Source organism: Drosophila navojoa, chromosome 2 (assembly GCF_054131105.1).
Source record: "Drosophila navojoa isolate 15081-1374.11 chromosome 2, UAZ_NAV_1.0, whole genome shotgun sequence".
Lineage (NCBI taxonomy): Eukaryota > Metazoa > Arthropoda > Insecta > Diptera > Drosophilidae > Drosophila > Drosophila navojoa.
Genome location: NC_142890.1, coordinates 15740432 through 15761869, shown reverse-complemented (window position 1 = coordinate 15761869; position 21438 = coordinate 15740432). Strand labels below are relative to the sequence as shown.

The following is a 21438-nucleotide window of genomic DNA, read 5'->3' as shown; positions in this document are numbered from 1 at the left end:
GTTGTTGTTGTTGGTGTGTGTGTGCCTGGCAAACATGCGCGTTAAAACAATGACTGGACGCCAACATTTTGTGTTGACAGCGAGCCAAACATCCGCCAGATAAAAATGCTCCACACTTCGAAATTTGATTGAATCAACGGCACAAGGATCCGTGGATTCGCGGATACAATGACAGCGAGTGGTGCGGCCGGCTGTGGGTGGTGCTATCCACGGCTATACGCTTTGTCACTGTGCCTGGCTCTCGCTCTCTGGACACGGAAGGCTGCCCGAAATGGCACTGGGAATAGAGGATGAGCCGTAGAACGCGACGCGGAATTGTTGCTGGGATGATAGTGATAAGCGTATAAAACCATTAAGTGATTCCACTTAAATGAGCACGTTGGGATAAATGGGATGCTGCTTCCTTTTTTTTTTCTCCATGTTTCCTTCTTTTTTTCTGCTTCTCTGCATCAACGTTTTCGCTGTCTGCTTTTAGGCGTGGCCGGTTTTAGAGGTGCACGAGTCGAGCGAGATTTTTGGTGAAATGACTAAGACAATGAAAATGTTTTAGATTAAACATTCATTGTTTTGATTGATTTTTATTTCATTAATTTCATTTTTAATATAATCAGAAAATTTAATATAAAGAGATTTAAGGATTAAGAGGAAAAAGTCTGAGTAAGCAAATAATTAACAGCTGCCTAATTTACCTGATAAATGTAGACATGGAGGTGTAAAAATAAGAAAACTATAATATAAAACTATTCGTATGCCCAATAAATTAAAATTACTAGCTTCTTATAAACAATTAAACCAAAAAACTACACTGACTGTCCAAAATTTACCACCAAAAAGTATCGAATGGGGGAAAACTTCTTGAAACCACAGTAAAAGCAACTAATTGAATAAAACAAAGCTGTAAGAGAGAAAAAAAGAGAACAAGGAAAAGTGTAACGAGACCACAAATAAAAGAGCAGCGTCTTTCATTTGGCCACAAACATGAAGTCAGCGAAGGGCAGGACAATCTCCAATCCAAAAGGACCTATTGTTAATGTCGCCCCACACATGGGGTTTTACCGGGGCGTTTCATGTGAAATGGCCAACAAGGTGACAATGCAGATATAATGCGATAGCGCCAGATGAAACGACCAACATGCTGGGGCTCGGATGTCGATGATGATGACAACAGCAACAACGTTCGACGATTCGCAATTGATAATACTTAATGTGAACTGTGTCGCAGTCAATCTCACTGATGACTGATGAATGCTGAGTTGTTGCTGTTGCTGTTGCTGTTGAGGAGAGAAGGGCGGGCTGTGAAAAAAAATAAAATAAAATAAAACTGGAGGTGGCAACACGCTTATCTCCGAACTTTACGCACAATATAGCAGACCAGCCAGCTGGCAATGTTAAATGATGACGACGAGGCGCACATATTTAATGAACAACCTTATAATCCCTGAAAGATGAATGCTTTAAACTAGAGTAAACACAAAAATCCATCAAGTAAAAGTCAAATTAAAAAAATTAATTGGACAAGGAAATATTGTTTATTTTCTTACAGTGCTGTTCGTTAAGAGAACTATAGAACAGAAGGAACTGCGGCTTAAGTCATTTAATTATTATAAATATGAATATACATAAGCTATTATGCATATCAACATTAAGTCGTATTATTCATATTCCTGAGCAGCCAAAAGAGCTAATCCGATTTAACTATGCGAGTTTGTTTACTATCTATATATCTATTCTTATGTCTGTCTCACAGTCTGTCTTTTTGCCAGTCACAAGTAATATACGTAAAAGAGCTGTAGAAGATCATTTAAATTGTGTGCATGTATGCGGCAGTATTCATTTTCATATGTATTGAAGTAAAACGAAGCTAGAATGCCTGCAGCAGCAGAGAGTGCTCTCATTGTTTACATAGAGCTCGTATGAGTCGATCTCTACCTGTCGTCGGGCCGAACACTTAAGAGCGACTTCGTGTGTGAGTAAAAGGCGCCCTATATAAAGGGCAGCAGCTGCAGCATTTCTTCAGTTGTCTCAGGCCTGGCGGGGGTCACTTGTGCAGTGCAGTAAAGTGAAGTGAAGCGAAGTGAAGGGTAGTGAAGGGAAGTATGTGTACAAATTTAGTGATCGTTCAGCGAAGCATTAGAGATGGAGAAAATACTTGAAGCAAATATGAAGAGGATTTATTACGAGGATATATTAAGAGGATATGTTAAGAGGATATGCTAAGAGGATATATTAAGAAATAATACTAAGAGGTAATACTAAGAGGTAATACCAAGAGGTAATACTTAGATGTAATTCTTAGAGGTAATACTAAGACGTAATACTAAGACGTAATACTAAGACGTAATACTTAAAGGTAATATTTAGAGGTAATACTTAGATGTAATACTTAGAGGTAATACTAAGACGTAATACTAAGACGTAATACTTAGAGGTAATATTTAGAGGTAATGCTTGGAGGAAATACTAAGGATACTTAATACTTATAACTTGTGGTTTTCTTATTATTGTTTAATAACATCATATTTTTATGTAATTTAGATGATCAGCTATCGTACATACATTCTTCGTCAACTTAATTACACTTGCTCTTCTGGGATCTTCTGATTTCTAGTTGTTATGAATCTGCCAAAATGTCTACGAATCTAATAGGGCATATCAATTTGTTTGAGAGCACAACAAAAACTCGTTGATTTATTGGCCAAATGGTATAGCTATCATCTAGTAAAAAACTAAAGTTGAGGACAGTAAGAACCACTTCAGCAGCACATGTAAAACTCGTGTAAAAAGTTAATGGAAAAGTAGTTCACATAGTGAACATAGAGCAGAGCTGGTTTGTTACCAACACAGTCGGAGAACTGGTGTCATAAGAGTGCGCTTCCTCGAAGGCTGGCCATGGCAGCGCCACCCGCATCTTTGGCACAAGTTTTGCACCGTTGACATTTGTTAATTGTCAGCTTGGAGGTTTTCGGCTAGCAAACATGCAGTTGGCCAAAAGCCAACACGGCCAACGCGACCCGAAACGATAAATCGGTGAGCCGTAAACGGGCAAACAAAAATAAAATCGCGAACTGCTAACAATTTAATTAACTTTTTGGTGTGCAATTTGTGCTGGCACTTAAAGTAGTTTTGGCCATGATTGTTTACTTGTCTTGTTTTTACCTTTTCCTGCTGCTAATTACGCAAATGTTTTAACTTTAAAATGGCGTCGGCTCTTTATGCACTTTATGTGTGCAATGTGCAGCGACAACTGCAACGCCCAGTGTCACCCAGGCCACGCCCCCTCTAACCTCTTATCCGCCAGCAACCGACTTTGCACTTTGTTTTCTCTGTTTAACTTTTGTTCATAGCTCGCTGACTTTTGCTGATTGTGCAACAGTGGAAAGAACCCAGCGTCAAACTGCAACAAGCTGTAGTTGTTGTTGCATGCAATCCATGTACATACACATCCCTACCACTTCACAGCCACCCCGTTCTCTCATCACACTTGCACCTGCAATTCATTTTGTAGATTTTTGTTAGTTTTCAACATTCAGATCTACACTCAGCGCAAGGTTATGCATAATGGGCGCATACGTTATATTCTATGTTCAACAGCGCGTATGCTTGTTAGCCAAGTGTTTAACTGAAATGGGCATGCGGCTGCATAAGTCTAATGAAGTTGCTGCAAATGTGCATCAAGCTGCTGGACTATCTAAGCTAAGCATTCAAATTTATATTTTAATATGCAAACTATGGAAAGTCTCTACTTTGTTTCTCTATATTTGATATAATAATTCACATTATAAAACAAAGCATATTTTGTTGTTTAACATTTATATATAGGTACTTTAAATATTTAGAAAATTTTCAACTAAAAGTTTTTCATTCCATTTTCGATATTTCAATCAAGCGGATATTTGGCTCTCAGCTGCATTTTATGGCCAAGGCAAATAACAAAACAGAAAGCTAAGACCTGGCCTTAGATGTACACACACTCACACACACGTACACACGTGCACACGTACACATTCGGCAGCTGCTGTCAATCAATTTCCATTAAGCCAACACCTTATTGAATTTTATTGTAAATTGAAAAAAAAGCAACTGCATAAACTGCAAAATGTCGAAGCAAAGACACGAGTGAAATTTTCTTAGAAGCATAAAGTGAGATTTGCTAGGAAATTGAACGAAAAAGCAGGAACACTACGTTTACTTATATGTATGTATATATGTACATATATGCATTTGTATAACTGTAGAATTAGAGAGAGAGAAAGAGCGAGAGAACGTGCTGTTAGGAACTGTAAATTTTTGTAATTAATTTGCATAACTGGCCAACGATTGTGTAATTTGTATGTCACATAAATTATCACGCAATGAAAATAGTTTTCAAATATGCAGACAGTCGGCGCACAGGGTGTATCGGGTGCAAGCGTACGCAACTATCGATAAATTATGCAGACGTTGACAACGGCCCCCGCCACGTCACACAGACACTAGCCAAATAGGAAACAGCAAACTGACTAATTTTTGGACTCCCCACCATTTTAGGTGCTTCGCCAGGAACGCAAATTTTATGCACGTTATAAATCACGACGACGACGACTGCGAAAATGTTCACATTAATTGTTGCAACGTCATTTTCGGGCCTATTGTGTCGGCTAGTTCGGCTGGGGTCGGCCCTCAGCAAGGCTAATAAAAGGCGTTCACTCTATATGTATGTATATGTTTGTGCTCCAGACGCCTTTGTGTCACGTGGCAATTTCGCAAAAGGAATTTCAACAATGTAGACGTTTTCACAACAGTTTGGGGCCAGCGGCAGCAGTAGCAGCAGTTACGCTTCAAAATAAAGAACTCTCAACTATTTTTTTCTCTTCGTTTTATTTGCCTCATAGGCAAATGTGTGTGGAGTTCTTTTTTTTTGAAACGACGATGGCAATGAAACATGACTGTTTAGTGCCTGGATTTGGGATTTGTCAAAGGCGCGCACACAATGCCGCACAAAGTCCGTCGCGGCTGGGCAATTTTCATAATTTTCCATTCGCGGCCCTGCGGCAAGGGCAGATGAAAGGAAACGTCTGACTGAGCTTTAAACGACATTCACTTGACTGTTGTCCCGATAGTTATTCTAATATACTTGTTAAATTACTTTAATGTAGTTAGATATTCGGCCCATCACTAATCGAACTGCACTTGCACATCACTAAAGCTCAATGACAAAACAAAAATCGTAATTTTGATTTGCTTTCTACGCATTATTTGCACGCCACACACTAATGTAAATGTAAAATATGCGTGTATGTGTATGTGCGGTTGGTTGGAGGCGCACATAAAATGCAGGCAAAAACACTCCAAACGCAAAAGTTATGCACAAAGACAAAAACAGCAAAAGGGCGTCGTTAATATTTCAGAAACAGAAACAGCCAAAAAGAATGGTACAGAAATGTACAAATATATGTATGTACATATAAACACACACACACACACACACACACACAGATTGAGAGAGACATAACCTAAGCATACCAGCAAATTACAATAACAGCAACAACAACGATCACAAAAACATTTTACACAATTGCACGTGTCCATTCTTGACTTGTGCTATGCGAAAATATTAAAAGGCATATTTGTCGCTTGGTCAGCAACAAGACAATAGACGAAACATGGAGCACAGTAGAAGCGACAAACAGCAGCAAATGAGACAAACGGAAGATGCTCGTTGCACGTAATTTATGGCCGAAGCCAATGTTGGGTTTGGTTACATTCAACCTGAGAGCCGCACGCACATTTGCAACGGTGAACTGTCTGCTTATGCGTGTGGGGAGTGTGTGTGTAGAGGGGCGCCGACACTGCAAATTAATTGTGGACAGTTGCTGTTGCTGGTTGTGGGGCTTAAGCGCTCATTTATCACCTGCTTGGTCAAAGTTCGAAGGATGTCACCAACTGCTTACATACGCTTTAATTAGCTACTTATAGATGCTCGCACTTACCTTTCGTTTGGCTCCTGTTGGCTCTTATAAAATTCCATTTTGTACATAAGTATACATACATATATTCGGATATTTAAATTACTTTACTTCCTATTTTCACAATTTTTCTCAAGCGTAGAAACGTTTCGAATATTTCCCGCACACAAAGGCAATATAAAAGTGTGGTCCATCAAGAATGGTAAGTACTGCCACCGCGTTCCAAATGCCTCAGTGTTGCCAGATAGATGCCGTAAGCTTAAACGTCTGGCTCCCTTATTGGCCGCCAAATTCAAACAAATGGCTTAAAGCAAAGCATATTGAATAATTCAATTTATATTTATTGTTCATATAAACAGCCTTAGGGATCCCCACCACCCGGATGAGTATTAAAAGAGATGACCAGCAACCGTTTATTTGGTTTTTAATGGAAACGGTGGCACCCAGCCGCCAAATGCACGCTCCAGCTCTTCGGCCACAGCCAAACAGAGGCGATCGTTATTAAGATTGGATACCACCTGAATGCCCAGTGGCATGCCTTTGCTATCCAGTCCCATGGGCACTTGCGTCGCCGGCAGTCCTAACACATTAAACAGACTAAAGTAGCTAAAGTCAAGAAATTTGAACAATGGATAGTAATGGAATGGGGCTGTACGTGGAGAACTATGGAAGATCAGCACGCCATTTTCTCCCAGCAGTTCTTGAAGAGCTGCCTTGCACTTTTTGGTGGCTGAGCGTATAAGCTTCTCGTTCTCCTTGGGTAGCAGGCTGTCGATCAGCGAGTAAATAGCCGCCATGCTGAACTCGCTCTGACCCAACAGCTTTTTAAACAGCTCCACAAACGGATTCAGCTGAACGCCGTTACCCAGGAGTTGATTAAAGCTGGCTGGTTCCTGGGTCATCCAATAGCGCCACATTTTGCCCGTCAGCTTCGTTTCCGGCAACTTGGCTAGATGCACATCCTGACCAGTCAGCTGCTCCAGGTGTTTACGCACATTATACATGACGCGCTCCGTCTCTCGATTGATGGGATTACACTGACGCATGCCCAGGCTTGGCACATAGAAGTAACGCAATTTCTTCACATCGACCTCTTTATCCAGCTGGAGCACGCTCTGCAGTGATGGCTCCACGAGTACCTTCATAATGGGTCGCAAATCGGTGGCGAAACGTGTCATGGGACCGGCACAGACCATTGTATTCAGCTCCTTGCCGGTGCGAAAGGTGCAGCCGGCCATGTTAATGGCGCCCGAGGTGGGCTTGTGGCCAAAGATGCCGCAATTGAAGGCAGGAATGCGTATGGAGCCACCGATATCAGTACCTAGTCCAAAGCCTGTGCAGCAGGCCGAGATCAGAGCGCCTTCACCGCCAGAGGAGCCACCCACTGAACGCCTCAAGTCGTAGGGATTATTCGTGCCACCAATGAGCATATTACGTGACTCAATCCATTTATTCACTTCCGGTACATTGGACGTGGCAATAATGATTGCGCCACTTTTCTTCATCAGACGCACACACTCCGCATCCTCCTTGGATCGCATATCCTTACGTGCCACCAGGCCCAATGTAAGCCGCTTACCAGCCACCGATGTGCTGTCCTTTGTGGTAAAGGGCACGCCCAGAAAGGGCAACGACAGCAACTCCTCATCGCTATACTGACCCGACGCCAGACGTTCATCGATAGCGCGTGCCTCCTCTAGCGCCTCGGTCTCGAACGGCCCATCGACAACGGCGTTCAATTCACGATTTACGATATTGATGCGTTCGCAATAAGCTTTGACGATGTCGTAACTTTTTAATTTGCCCGTGCGTATCGCTGTTGCCAACTCGACGGCGCTCTTAGTCAATATGACCTGTTGATCCACTGTGGCAAATGTTGCGACACGCTTGTGAGGCCCCAAATACCAGCCCAGTGCAAATTCCAAGATTCGGTCGGTTATTATGTGAATCAGCGTTATCAGCGCGTCCAGTAATACGGGCCAAAATGCCATCTTAAATTTTTAACTTTTTATCTTTCTGTTTATCTTTATGCTTAAACAGCGACTTTTAGGTGACCTGATATCCAATTAGATATGTAATGAAATGTTTTTGCTGCTGGTGTTGCCACCTCCACGGAAATGTAAAGAGCACTGCAGAAACTTGTTTGGAAAGTTGTGATTTTAAATGGAAGCAGCCGTTGGACGTAGGAGTCTACGTTACGATCGTATACGATAGATAAGGCTGGTAGCGATCGGTTATCACGTCAACGAGGCGTTATCAACACTTTGATTTTGGACACATATTTTATTATTATCTATGTATAATTTTGCACAAAACACGACAGCTTTAAAATGAACAGATGATTTATAATTGACCAAGCGGTGTGCGACCAACGTTGCCACCTCCAATTTTAAAAGCACAGCCAAGCCCAGCATGAAATGAAAAGCTCCGTTTTAAATAGCGTAACAGACGTTGAGTTTAGGGGTCTGCAACGTAACTTATTTCAAATTGTATTTGGCATAAACAATGAACAAGTATATCCCGTTGTGCGGTCTAACAAATGAATGTAAAATGTACTCCTAATGTCAATATTAATGAATAACTAAATTGTATTAAGATAATTGTTTGCTATATCACATTTGGCACGTCACTGCATGTCATGCATATCGATAGGCTTTGTCGTGCGTGAAAACTTGCCAGCAGTGGTGAAACTCACCACCAGCAGCGACAGCAACAAAAATAAATATCGACCCGGTGCTGTCGTTGTGGTTGTCGCCGCAAATGTGGAGTGGTAGTTGCTTTACCATCGCGCTGCTAAAGCGTCGCCGATTCGCTGCTACAGTACCTGTATCGAATTTGCATTGTATGTATTTAAACCAACCCAATTTCCAAAATAGAAAGTCAACTCATTTTAATGCAAATTCGTTTAAACTAAATGCTTAAAACTGTGCAAAACAACATTAAAGCAAAACATCGGCTGTGACAACCTCTCTGATTTTTTGTTATTTGCTCTTACAATATATTGGGTGCATATGTATTTGTGTGTGAGTGTGTGTGTGCATATTATTGCATGTATGCGTTTAGCTGAGAAACGCAGCAACTGTTTAAATTGCATATTAGGTTCATTTATCATTCAAGAAACTACACTTGTCTAGCTAAATCTTAGAAATCATTTAACTCGCAGCGTGCTGTGTATGATTAACTACAATTTGTTTGCTCAGCGTGTGTTTGCCTTTTTTGTTTACTTGTCACATACGAAAGTAAAAAATACAATAACAAAATAAAAAAAACAATTGCCTTAAAATTCCTATGTGTTTCGTAAGGCATTTAGTAAACAAACTATCCCGCGTTTGTATTCATAATTTCTAAGTGCAATCCACTGCAGCGTGCAAACCGGTACGCAGGCTATTTTGCAAATATATATGTAAATATAACTATGTATATAAATCGTGATACCAAAAGCATATTAGTTGTGTGTTTCCATAATAAATAATAAATATTTATTATTTCCTTGTGTTACGTGTTTAGTTATATTAAGTGTTTTCCTTCTGTTTAATTTGCCAATAACGTCACATGTATAATATAATCCTGCTTATTGGTGAACTGGTACACAGCTCACCATATGTGAAAGTGGATATATGTATAAGCATTCAAGTTAAAACTGCCAAGTCTTATTAATTCCAATATGTGTTATATAAGAGTTACGGTTTTTAAGTCAGTTTTAAATTGAGTGAGTACGAAAAAGTCATAGAAGTCACTAATACTATGTTTCGTGAATAGTAAATTAAAATAATATAAAATAAGAGTATAGGTTAATTGCTAAATATTTTTTTTCTATTTAATACACGATAAAAATAAATTGAGGTGATTGGGAAAAAACGTAAGGAAGGAAAATACACCGTTAAAAATTAACTCTGTATAGGATTATATTGATTTTTGACTTAGGTTTATTTATCAAGAAAAACATATGAACTGCGTACCGACCTACTATATACTCGTATATTGTCTATCATATTGGGGCATACAGTCTTAGACGTCTTAGCACTGATAACAACTACCGTAATCAGTTTTATAGCTGTTTCAGTCACACGTGATAGTCTATTATGTTCTTAGTAGAAAGTTGATGGTGATGCATAACGCACATACTCGATTGCCACCTGATTGCCAAAAAGCCGGTGTGGCAAAAGCCTATCTAGAATCGTACCTGCCCGATAAGAATAAGTAGTAAAGCGAGGGCGTGCGCCAGCTGTGTGCAATCAATCGCTAGGCAGGCCGTACACAGTGGAACCACTTGATATTATACCCCAAATAAATACATATATACACAAATACGTATACAACACACATTTAACTTTAAACATTTTACAGTTAAAAGTCAAGCGTACCATGGAAATGAAGTCAACCGCCAGCCAGGTAAACAGAGCAACGGCCGCGTCTAGCGATGACTCATCCCCATCGGCATCGGCTGAGGCGACAGCCGCCGCATATATGCGGCAGTTTGAGAATATTATAGCACCAGGAAAAGAGGCATCTATGACCCGAGAGTTCAAGCCCCAAGTGGCCTACGAATTTGAACGCTACTTAAATCCCCAGAAACTCAAACAGCATGTGCTACGCAGCGAGAAGCTGCGCTCACTGCTGGAACACTACGCGCAACAGACAGGGCAGCCGATCAAACAGCTGGAGCAGCAGGCGCGTGCGATTATCGATGAGATCGGTTTGGATCGAAACATGGCCATAATACGCTGGTGCGGCATTACAATTACGGCCATTGGTAAGCGCATCTGTGATGGTTTCTATGTCAATTCGACCAGCATGGCCAATGTGCGCAAGGAAATGGGCCGCTGTCCAGTGCTGTATTTGCCCAGCCATCGCAGCTATATGGACTTCATACTGATGAGCTACATATGCTATTACTATGACATCGAAATACCAGGCATAGCAGCCGGCATGGGTGAGTTCAAGTTATTTGACCCATTTAATATTATCCTTAATTACTTCTCTATCTTCCATAGATTTTCACTCAATGTTCGGCATGGGCACCATGCTACGCAAGACGGGCGCCTTCTTCATGCGTCGCAGCTTCTCAAACGATGAGCTTTACTGGGACATCTTTCGCGAGTATATGTACGCTCTGGTCGCCAGATACCACATAGGCGTAGAGTTCTTCATAGAGGGCACGCGCTCCCGAAATTTTAAGGCTCTGGTGCCCAAGGTGGGTCTCTTGTCGATGGCCTTACTGCCATATTTTACGGGCGAGGTGCCGGATGTAATGATTGTGCCCGTCAGCGTGGCCTACGAGCGTGTGCTGGAGGAACAGCTGTTTGTCTATGAGCTGCTGGGCGTGCCCAAGCCCAAAGAGTCCACGAAGGGTTTTTTCAAGGCTTTGAAAATCATCGACGAACGATTTGGCAAAATGTTTCTGGACTTCGGTGCGCCGATCTCAGTGCGTGAATTCTTTGGCCATGACAGCACGCAGCGCATGCAACGCGCCGGATTGGGCGGATCCCTGCAAAAGCTCAATCGGCAGGAGATCGAGCTAGTGAAGCAGCTGGCCAACGAGATTATCTACCAGCAGCAGCGCCGCATTGTCATCACCACATTTAATTTGCTAACTCTGTATTATGCCAGCAAACTATATGGACAGTGCAGCGTCAATGTGGATGAACTGTCCCGTGGTATTTTGCATTTAAAGCGGATATTCGAGAAGCTTGGAGCCCATGTTAGCACCAGCGCGAATAGCATCAAGGCGGACGTGATCGATGCCGTAGAAATTCACAGCAATATTCTGCAATTTCGTGTAGGCAAACTTCAATTCACTCCACTGGCTGCAGAACAGTTGGCGGCCCAGATCGATGTGCGGCGGCTGAAGGCGCACGCCTTATGCCCACAAACGATGGCGGTGGCTGTGCCGATGTTGGCGCTGCAGCTCTACATAAATCCGTGCATGTTTTGGCTGGCACGGCCCGCCTATCTGTTGCTTGCCGCGCTCAAGGAGCAGCGACGTCAGCAGCAGCTGGACAATCCGAGCTCGTACCAGGAGACGTTGGCTGCCCTGCACAACCATGTGAGCAGTATGGATGCATTGTTCCAGCATGAGTTCATCATCGAATCGAATCGAGAGGCGGCCGAGTTTGAAACGCATTTGAGTCTGCTGATCGAGGAGCGTGCCCTGCAGCTGAATGAGCACACGGGCAAGGTTAGTGTGCAGGATAACGAGTGTACCAGAGTCATACTGGCTGCACTGGCTCCATTTCTCTGCCTCTACTACCAACTAGCGGTCACGTTGCGCCAGGTGAGTGTCATGCAATAGACAAGCTGTACTATGTCAACTAATATCTTGCGTTCTTTGAAGATGTCGGGCGAATTTAACTCCAAGGATCTGTTGGTGCGCGTGCAACAGCACGTCGAACAGCTGCTGCAGCAGGCAGGCGGCACCGCATTGCACGTGCATCCCTATTGTCTGGCCTTGGATAATCTAAACATCGCTATCTATGCACTAATACAGTCCGGTTATTTGCACAAATCTCGGGAGACGGGCCTGATGAGCATCGCTGCGGCAACACCGATGAAGTGCCTCAGGCAACTAGAGCTGCAGCTGCTGGAGTATTGTCAGCTAATGCCATTTACCCAATACTCGATGGCTGCCAACCAGCAGGCGCAGTCGCATATGGCCAAATTATAACTGACAAATGGCAAGCGGTTGGCGCCTGCCAGCACTCCGCTGCCTACAACAATGTCCTCGACCCAGGGTGATCATAGTACAATATCACTATTTATTCAATGCATTGTCAGCCTGCTCAAGAATTGTCGGATCATTTGCATACTCTTTGTTATTGTACTCGTCGCTCCCATTTGGCAATTATTACTGTGGCTATTGGCGACCCTCTGCTCAGCCGCGTAGTCTGTGTGCGCCCGTATGTGTGTGCTGACTGAGAGTGCGCATGTGTGCATGTGTAAATTATATATGGGTATATGGCATTTGTGTATACGAAGGTAGTTTGTTTTAGTCCCTAAGGATCTAATTAAAATTTAAAATTTCTTAACTTTAATTTATTGCCATACAAAACAAAAACTCCCTGCTGTTCCCTGCAATGTTCAAGAAATTCATGATTTATATTAATAATGCATAAAGCTAGAGATCCCAACGACAGCCAGTATATATGTTTACACTGATGTCCAGTCAAAGTTGACTTCTCTTATTGTTACAACTATTTAACTAATTTGTACACTTCTTAACATTCCTGGTATATCTTTCTAAATGAATTTATTTTACGTTAATGTCATATGTTAATTTGTACAGTTTTTATTTTATTTTTTACATGTAGTAGGTATATAGCCGGGTTTTCTATTTTAAGAAAACGTATGTTTAACTAATGCACAATTATGTCAATTTCGATTGTTTGCCTAACAACAAGTCATTTAAGTTAAGTTTTAAAATGATAGCTTAAGTTTGTTTACTGTGTTAGGAAGAGCACAAACTTATTTAACATGCTATTTAACTAACAGAACAAATATGTTACAACGCACTGCAACTTATACTCGTAGCCCAACATAGCTATGTTAATGTTTGCTTTAGTCCCAATATAACATAAGCTTAACAGCATTTGAAATTATACTCTTAACGTTGCTTCAATAGGTTATTGGTGGCTGCCGCAGGTTTAACAGTTGGTTATATAGTTTTGATAAGACTTTTTGACATGCCCAACATATACAAGATTTTATTCAAGATCAATTTCATTAGCTATACCAGCAAAGGTATATAGCCATTATCAAACGTATTTGGTCGGTTATTTATTGTAGGAAAGGGTTTTTGTAACTTGCCATGGTATTTCGTTGCATGTTTTTAGAATATTTAATTCCCAAAGGTATTTTGTGTTATGAAGTATAAAGTGCCAATTAAAATGCACTTAAAATATTAATAATCAAATGAATTATAGTATATAGAATCTGTATAGCAGGAATTTGCATGTACATATAGTTTGACATTTTTTAAATATTTTTGTAACGAATAGGGATTTCCTGAGAACAAAATACACAATAAAACTAACGTGAGCTAGCGAAGCACAAACAGAAGTCAAGCAACAAAAAGTGCAATATTTTTGTGTTTTGTTTAAACATTTTTTAAAAACAATATATTTTTGTGGTACAAGTGTTTTGTAGCTAATTTTATATATATATACGTATACTATAGAATCCGAACACCAATACACTAATTTATACACTACATTAATAGCAAAAAATAAAATATATATAATTGGTGCGAGTTGCGCCCTTTGCATTATTTTAACAAACAAATAAAGTTAAACAAAGTAAAATTAAAGGTATATATATATTTAAAGCGGAGGCAAGAGGGGAAACACTTTTTTAGCTAGCAAAATTCGCGCATGAACTGGTCCAAGGTACATTGGCTAATGACAACACGCATGAGAATCTTCTCCGCATTCTGTTCATCCGCTTTGGTGTCCACGACGGCTGCATTTTTATAGAGCCAAGCCATCTCCGGTCCCCCACTGGGTACGCGCACCTGCAATTTACGACGCCCGGTCACATCCAATATTTGCTGCTCCACATCCTTGAGCAACGTCTGCAGACCGGCGTGAGTACGTGCCGAGGTTAAGTGGCACATAGCCGTATCCGTTTGCTCAGCCAGCATAGATACTTGAGCGTTCGGTTTAAGCAAATCGCACTTGTTAAAAACATTAATTATTGGAGGCAATTCGCCGGCGTTTGAGTTTCCCTGGGAGACGCTAAAAGCCAAAGAGCGCAGCGTGGCCTCCACGTGGGCGCGCTGAGCCGCGTGGCAGGGATGTGACAGATCCTGCACATGTATAATGATATCCTAAAAGAAAAAAGCATCAATAATTGGACATTTGTCATGTATAAAAATCGTGTAGCTACCGCAAGCATTGCATCCTCTAGGGTGGCCACGAAACACTCAAACAATCCCGTCGGCAAATCGGACATAAAGCCCACAGTGTCCATATAAATAATCTGCAGATTGCAGGGCAGGTAGCCAGCGTGCGCTGTCACATCCAGAGTAGCAAACAACTGATTACGCGGCTGCATTGCGTCCTCCATTGTGAGCGCCTTTATCAGCGACGTTTTTCCTGCATTTGTGTAGCCAACAACAGCTGCAGTTGGACAGTTTAATTGTTTGCGCTTCTTGCGCAGCAAGCGTCGCTGCCGACGAACATCATCCAATTCTGCCCGCAGTTTGCGTTCCCTGGTTCGCAGTATTTCCTTTTGCTGATCAGTTAGAGAGTAGCCTTGTCGCCGGGTCTGCGTGGCACTGGCATCCTTAGCCTGCGACCATATATAAGGCAACTCTGCCATAGCCACCTGTAGGCGAGCCTCTGCACTGGTCGCATGCAAACGTAGTATCTGTATGACCACCGAGTAACGATCTAGCACAGGCAGTTTAAACTCGTCCTCTAGGAATTGTCGTTGGGCAAATGAGAGCGTGCCCTTGCTGACAAATATACTGTTAACCTGCCGCTCGTTACGCAGTTGTGCAAGCAGTTCCTTAATCTCGGCTATTTTGCCACTACCAAAGAGTGTTTTACGCTCCAGACTTTCCAGTGGTACTTTTAGGGATCGAGCAACTTGCCAGTTGGGCAGCGAGTGGATCAGCGCAGTCGCCTCTGCTAGTTGATCATCAGGCGTCACGTCGACGGGTGTGGTGCGCTTGGCGGACCACTTTACATAAGGCTGCAGGATGAAAACATGCTGGGCTATGGCGACATCACGGTTAATGCGCATAGCTCCCCCGGCGACTTCCTCATATGCACTGTAAGAACATATTTTAATATGAGATTAAGTCATATAATTCACTCTGACCCACCGATCGTCCAAGAAGCGCATGTCTCCTGCGTTTACGTTCGCCAATTCATTTTGCTCGTGCAGCTCCGTCTGTACTGGAGCCTCGTAAAAGCTCTTACGATTACGAATTCCTTTGACTCCTTGATGTTGAGTGTATCGAAAACGCGTTGGTATCCGAGTTATTGCTGGACGCAGTTGGGATACGCGCAGCAACACATGCAGACAATTCATGACTTAGACTATACTATTATAAATTTTGGTTGATTACAAGTTAGTAGTTTTCCTCGTTGAGCACCGTGTGTTTGCCTTCAATGGCCATCCAAGCAGCTTGGCAGGATTTGGTGCGTGTTGTAGTCGTTTGATAGGCGACACCTGTAGCTACCAATGAGGAAATTAATATGTTGTATTTAGACGGATAGCGTATTTTCCTCTGAACTGCCTTTTGAATAAAATATGTGCCTGCAAATCCTATAAAAATAATAAATATTATGCAATTGTTTTGACAACACATGAAATGGTTACCCAAACAAAACGATGCCAAACCCGTAAAGAGAGCTCGGGTCATGCAATCCAAATAGCCGTCGAAGCCTGGATGTTTATCGCGTTGCTGTTCCTTCAGTCGTTTAATATCGTTCATAATAATTATTTATTTACGCACCAATTAGAGCACAAGTTGATCAAATAAATCACCGGCTGAATTTCGCTATGTTGTGCTTCATTTTCGATGGGTAGCACTGTTTGCGTGATCTGGTAACGACGCAGTCTGAATTTAAGCAGCACAGACGCTATGTCTTTACAATAAGAACTAATAAAAATTGACCATGCAATTAGTTTAATCTAAAAAAATACGTATGTAGTTTGCCGATGTAATATGATAATTCGTTATATTGATATTGCGCTTCTATTATTTTTTGCATGACATGCAGACGCACGATAGAGTTAAATAGTGTAACAATGTTTACAAATGGCAGCACTTTCTTTTTTTAGCGTCAAGCAATCTGGTAACGTCATTACATTTAGTTGTTGTTTGTGAGTTTTTCTTAAGATATTTTGCTGCAAAATGGACGTGGAGAAGATTTGTCGCACTTGCTTAAGTCTCTCGGGTCCATTTCTGTCCATCTATGATGGTGGTAATGGCAGTTGCTTAGTCGACATGCTGCGCGAATTCACCCGCACGAAGGTATGTTGAGATTAACAGTAGGCGTCTCAAACTCATGTTTCTCCTGTTGATAGCCGCGACGCGAAGATAATTTGCCAGCCAGGGTTTGTCTTAGCTGTATCAGCGAAATAAACCATTGCTACTCGTTTAAACTAAAATGTGAGAGCTCCAATCGTACGCTGCGACAGTTGCTGCCCAATGCCCTGCCCGAAGAGCCGGACCAACTGATTCCATCTGTAGCTAAGATTCCAGTCTCCACATCCGACAGCTCGGCTCAAACTGATACAGTTGCAACAGTCAGCAGTGAGGCCCAAACGTATGAGATAGAAAAAGTAGACGCGCAACAAAACACAACAAATGAAGAGCAACCAAAGGAGCAGACAACGACTGTAATGGAAGAAGATGAGGAGCAGGAAGGTCAGGAGGAGGAGGAGGAGTATGATTACGAATTTACTGAAGAGCAAGAAACAGAAGTGACACCGTCCAAGGCCAATGCCGAAAATATAATACTGCATGTGGAGAAAGACAATATCAAGTTCGAGACGGAAATGGTGTATAATAAGAATACGGGCGAGCTGGTTGAACAGCCTGCGGAAAGTAATGCCAAGCAGAAGGAATACAAGTATCGGCTTGTCAGCAATGGTATTGGTGATACATATATCTCACGAGAGCCAGCGTCGAAAGAGAAACAATCGAAACAACAGGAGTCACAGTCAACGTCCAAGCGCAATCAACCTGAAGAGCAGATGGATGCAAAGAAATCGAAGCAACCACCTGCCGCCGACATGGATGAGCTGAAGACGAAGTTCCACTGTGATCGCTGCAATGCAGGCTTTGCATTGGAGAAATCCCTAATCATACATCGAAGGCAGAACAGCTGCACTCATCGAAACTTCAAGTGCAATGAATGCGAGCGAGTGTTTGTCTCGCCCGAACATCTTTCCGAACATCAGGCCACACATGGAGCCTTTATATGTCAAGAGTGCGGTCTTCGTTGTGAGTCTATGGAGCAGTTGGGTAGGCACATGGTGCAGACGCACAAGCGGAATCTGCGTAATCAATGCAATGTGTGCCAGAAGGGTAAGTGGCATAAGTCAAATGAAATTTTGAAGGCTGTCAGATTGAGTAGTTTCAACATTTATCTCCTTCTTTTTTGCAGTTTTCACGATGCTGTCTACTTTACGCGATCACATGCGCATTCACACCGGCGAGAAACCATTCGTTTGCAATGTCTGTGGAAAAGGCTTCACGCAGAACGCGAATCTGCGCCAGCACAAGATGAGACACTCGGACATTAAGCGCTTCAAATGTACGCTGTGCGATCATTCATTTGTGACCAAAGCAGAGCTAACTTCTCATGGTCGCACTCACACGGGCGTCAAGCCGTACCAGTGCGAGGTCTGCTCCTCCAGATTTACGACCAGCTGTTCCCTGGCTAAGCACAAGCGCAAACACACTGGAGAAAGACCGTATGCCTGTGATCTGTGTCCCATGCGCTTTACTGCGCTTAATGTACTCAAGAATCATCGACGTACGCACACGGGCGAGCGGCCTTACGTTTGTCCCTTCTGCTCGAAAAGCTTTACGCAACGCGGCGACTGCCAGATGCATCAGCGAACGCATCAGGGCGATAAGATCTACATTTGTCCAGTGTGCAGCGAGGAGTTTAAAACGATGAGCGATATGCGCACGCACCTCACAATGCATGAGCAGGATGATAAGCGTCTGGTCCACTTCACCCTGCTGAGCAATAAGGAGAATGGGAATGCGACGACACTGCAAGAGGCTGACGAAGATGAGTCGGATGCAACCGATTTACTGTAGACTAGTTATCCCCGTAAGGGATTTATGAATAAGCTGGGGGGTTTTTATAGACTAGATTAGACCTGGTAAAGACGAACATTGGGCTGAAAATTTAAATAGAGGAGGTCACACGGCCTCATTCGTCAGGTTGAGATGTCGATTGCTACTATCGATAATTCACTCAAAGGGTATGTAATGCATAAGTTTAATAAATATTGTCTTACTACTGATACATAGTAGGCGAAAATAAGAAAGACAACTTAAAAGTGAAAATTGATTGATCGGTAGTCAGTTAAAATTTCTGCGATTGTTCTAGCTAGCTCTATATAGGATTTTACCAAATTACTGTTTTGTGGATAGTTCGAATACTTTCCAGCTCTATTACAAATAACATTTTTGTAGCATTTCTTAGTCTTTAATTTTTAGCTTACAATAGTAGTTATTAAAATGCTTATGATTCGATATATGCACTTGGTCGTCTAATAGAACTGTCCGAATTGCGCAGTCGGCTGCTGCGGCTGTTGAAGCGCTGATGTAGACGTCTCCGTCGTGGGTACAGCAACGGCAGGATTAAGTGATGAGTTGCTGGTGACAGGCGGATTACCTTGAAACCAATTGATCAGCTCGTGGTGCGCACTCTGAACGCATTTGCGCTGATCAGCAATCAGGTTTTCTGAGTATTTCACATGGTTGGCATATGCCTCCTTCTCGTGCTGCGCATCCTTGGACATGCGGTGCAGATCCTTCAGTATCGCCGAGCCCCATAGTTGCACATGGATATCAGGTATTTTACTTGCCAATTGCATGGCCGGCGTCACCATATTCATGCTCTCCTTGGAGTTGCCTATGCTAAGGAAGACATGTGAAAGCAGCACCAGGGAGCAACTCGTCAGGCGATTTAAGTCCTCTGCATTGGCCATTTTTAACGTTTCACGAAGGAATCGTCTGTAGAAAACAATCGATTGTATTACGAACCGTCAAAATGTTGCCATTCTCTACTACCACTTACTTTGCCTCGTGAAAGCTACTTTTGTGGAAAGCGTGCAATCCCTGTACATAGTAAAATCCGCCCATCAGGGCTTGGCTGCTATAGGTGTGCGTGTTTTCCGTGGATACGGCATCAAGTATTTGTTTGAGGTCAGCTTCCCGTTTTGTGCGCAGATAAATGATGGCCAGATTTAGATTAGCGAAGAGCTTCAGATCCCGTTCGGTCGTCTCATTCACGCACACCAGAAATTGTCGTTCTGCGTGCTCAAAGAAACTCGTTGACATTGAATACAAACCAATAAGGCAGTGGAGTTGCGCCGAATGTCGCTTGAGCAGGTTACGGTGCGGCACAGCAAGGCATACATCACGTGCAGCGGCTATCTCACGTATAGCCAGCTCCCGGTTACCCATAACCATGCGACACATCACGATGTGCTCCAGCAGGATAACCTTAAATACGGATAATATGGATTTGTCCTCCTGCTGTTTTAGTTTTTCGATTTGTGTTAATGCCTTTTCCGTGTACTTTTGCGCTTTGTCCATGTAACCTGCCATCATCGAATGAGAAACAGTGACCAGATAGACAAGTACATAAAGCTGCTCCTTGGGCAGCCATACAAACATCTCCAGCTGATTGCCACCAAAGATGGACTCGTCACTTGGCCAATTGGGTGCCATAATCGTTTGTATAGACATTTGAAGTTGCTTTAAACTGGGCTTTACTGTCTTCACCTGGCCGAGGGCCAGATAGTAACACACTTGCAGCACTAGGAAGAACACTTTCAGATACTCCTTTTGATGTGGATTAGGTATATTATTATCGATGATTTGACCCGCTGAATTGAGCAGTGCTAGTACATCATTCGTTTTCCGTTCAATCATTAGGATCATGGCCCGTGAGAGCAAAAACAGTACTTTAAGGTATGTGGCACCCGCCTCCTCTGCTGATTCGGCGCCCACAGCCAATAAATCACTTGCCAAGGAATATTCACGATCACTCGCATGGATCTGCGACAGTTGCAGTAGCAGTTTACAATGCCAATAGACATTATTTTGTGATAATTCAACGGCTCGTCGGAGCATCGCCTTGGCATGTGAGCTCTGTTCCGTTTGAAGATGCAGCTGGGCGAGAAGTGAGGCAGTATCGAATTTGACATCATCAAAATTCATAAGAGGCTCCGCGATACTCCATGCCTGTTCCAAATGTCGACGCGCCAAATCTATGTTGCATGTGTAAGCCATAAGAACTTGGCCCATTTGCAGGTGTGTACGCGCCTCCACCTAAATAGGAGAAGAGTAATTCCGTTGATTTAGGTATTTGCGGCATTTGTTATTGACTTTCACTTATGGTACACTTACCTTTGAAGGCGGCTGAAAAGTGAAGAGCGCCTGTAAACATTGTATGCATTTTTTTATGTTTGGCGGTTGTGAGGTACGAAAGTATTCGGCTAGTCCAAGAAGCGATATATAGCAAGCATCTTGCGATGCTGGTGTTGTGCTTACAACACTCATTGTGTTTTATTGCTAGGAAATCGGCTTCGTTTTGTTTATCGCGTAATTTTGTTGTTGTTGCAACTGCTGCGTGAGTTAATGTGGTTGTTAATCAGTGTTGATAAATATTGCACCATAGTGTTGCATATGTGCCATCGATATATAATTTTGTTACAAATAGAAATAAATAAAAAAAATTCAAAATTAACTGTAAAATGTGTAAATCATTTGAATATTTTTTTTTGCGTATCT

The 21438-nt window shown here is 42.4% G+C and overlaps 6 protein-coding genes across 6 annotated transcripts; 2 read left to right on the top strand and 4 right to left on the bottom strand.

Moving 5' to 3' along the window:
- Nucleotides 1–6250: 6250 nt before the first annotated feature.
- On the bottom strand, nt 6251–8129 carry LOC108660071 (fatty-acid amide hydrolase 2). The gene has a single exon (XM_018113332.3). It carries the CDS (start codon nt 7934–7936, stop codon nt 6359–6361), a length of 1578 nt encoding a protein of 525 aa, XP_017968821.1. The 5' UTR covers nt 7937–8129; the 3' UTR covers nt 6251–6358.
- A 2181-nt stretch (nt 8130–10310) lies between these two features.
- Gnpat (dihydroxyacetone phosphate acyltransferase) lies at nt 10311–12920 on the top strand. Its single transcript, XM_018113331.3, has 3 exons — nt 10311–10878; nt 10940–12219; nt 12280–12920. Exons 1-3 carry the CDS (start codon nt 10311–10313, stop codon nt 12607–12609), a joined length of 2178 nt encoding a protein of 725 aa, XP_017968820.1. The 3' UTR covers nt 12610–12920.
- A 1233-nt stretch (nt 12921–14153) lies between these two features.
- LOC108660073 (putative GTP-binding protein 6) lies at nt 14154–16048 on the bottom strand. Its single transcript, XM_018113333.3, has 3 exons — nt 15769–16048; nt 14826–15714; nt 14154–14766 (listed from the first exon to the last, which is right to left on the bottom strand). Exons 1-3 carry the CDS (start codon nt 15975–15977, stop codon nt 14296–14298), a joined length of 1569 nt encoding a protein of 522 aa, XP_017968822.1. The 5' UTR covers nt 15978–16048; the 3' UTR covers nt 14154–14295.
- Nucleotides 15989–16509, bottom strand: LOC108660074 (transmembrane protein 141). Its single transcript, XM_018113334.3, has 2 exons — nt 16269–16509; nt 15989–16214 (listed from the first exon to the last, which is right to left on the bottom strand). The coding sequence occupies exons 1-2, from the start codon at nt 16381–16383 to the stop codon at nt 16018–16020; spliced, it is 312 nt and encodes a 103-aa protein (XP_017968823.1). The 5' UTR covers nt 16384–16509; the 3' UTR covers nt 15989–16017.
- Nucleotides 16510–16717: 208 nt separating this feature from the next.
- LOC108649048 (uncharacterized) lies at nt 16718–19649 on the top strand. The gene is made up of 3 exons (XM_018098047.3): nt 16718–16926; nt 16980–17985; nt 18065–19649. Exons 1-3 carry the CDS (start codon nt 16807–16809, stop codon nt 18727–18729), a joined length of 1791 nt encoding a protein of 596 aa, XP_017953536.1. The 5' UTR covers nt 16718–16806; the 3' UTR covers nt 18730–19649.
- On the bottom strand, nt 18885–21347 carry Mau2 (Mau2 sister chromatid cohesion factor). Its single transcript, XM_018098020.3, has 3 exons — nt 21055–21347; nt 19718–20976; nt 18885–19653 (listed from the first exon to the last, which is right to left on the bottom strand). The coding sequence occupies exons 1-3, from the start codon at nt 21205–21207 to the stop codon at nt 19188–19190; spliced, it is 1878 nt and encodes a 625-aa protein (XP_017953509.1). The 5' UTR covers nt 21208–21347; the 3' UTR covers nt 18885–19187.
- Between the last annotated feature and the right edge of the window lie 91 nt (nt 21348–21438).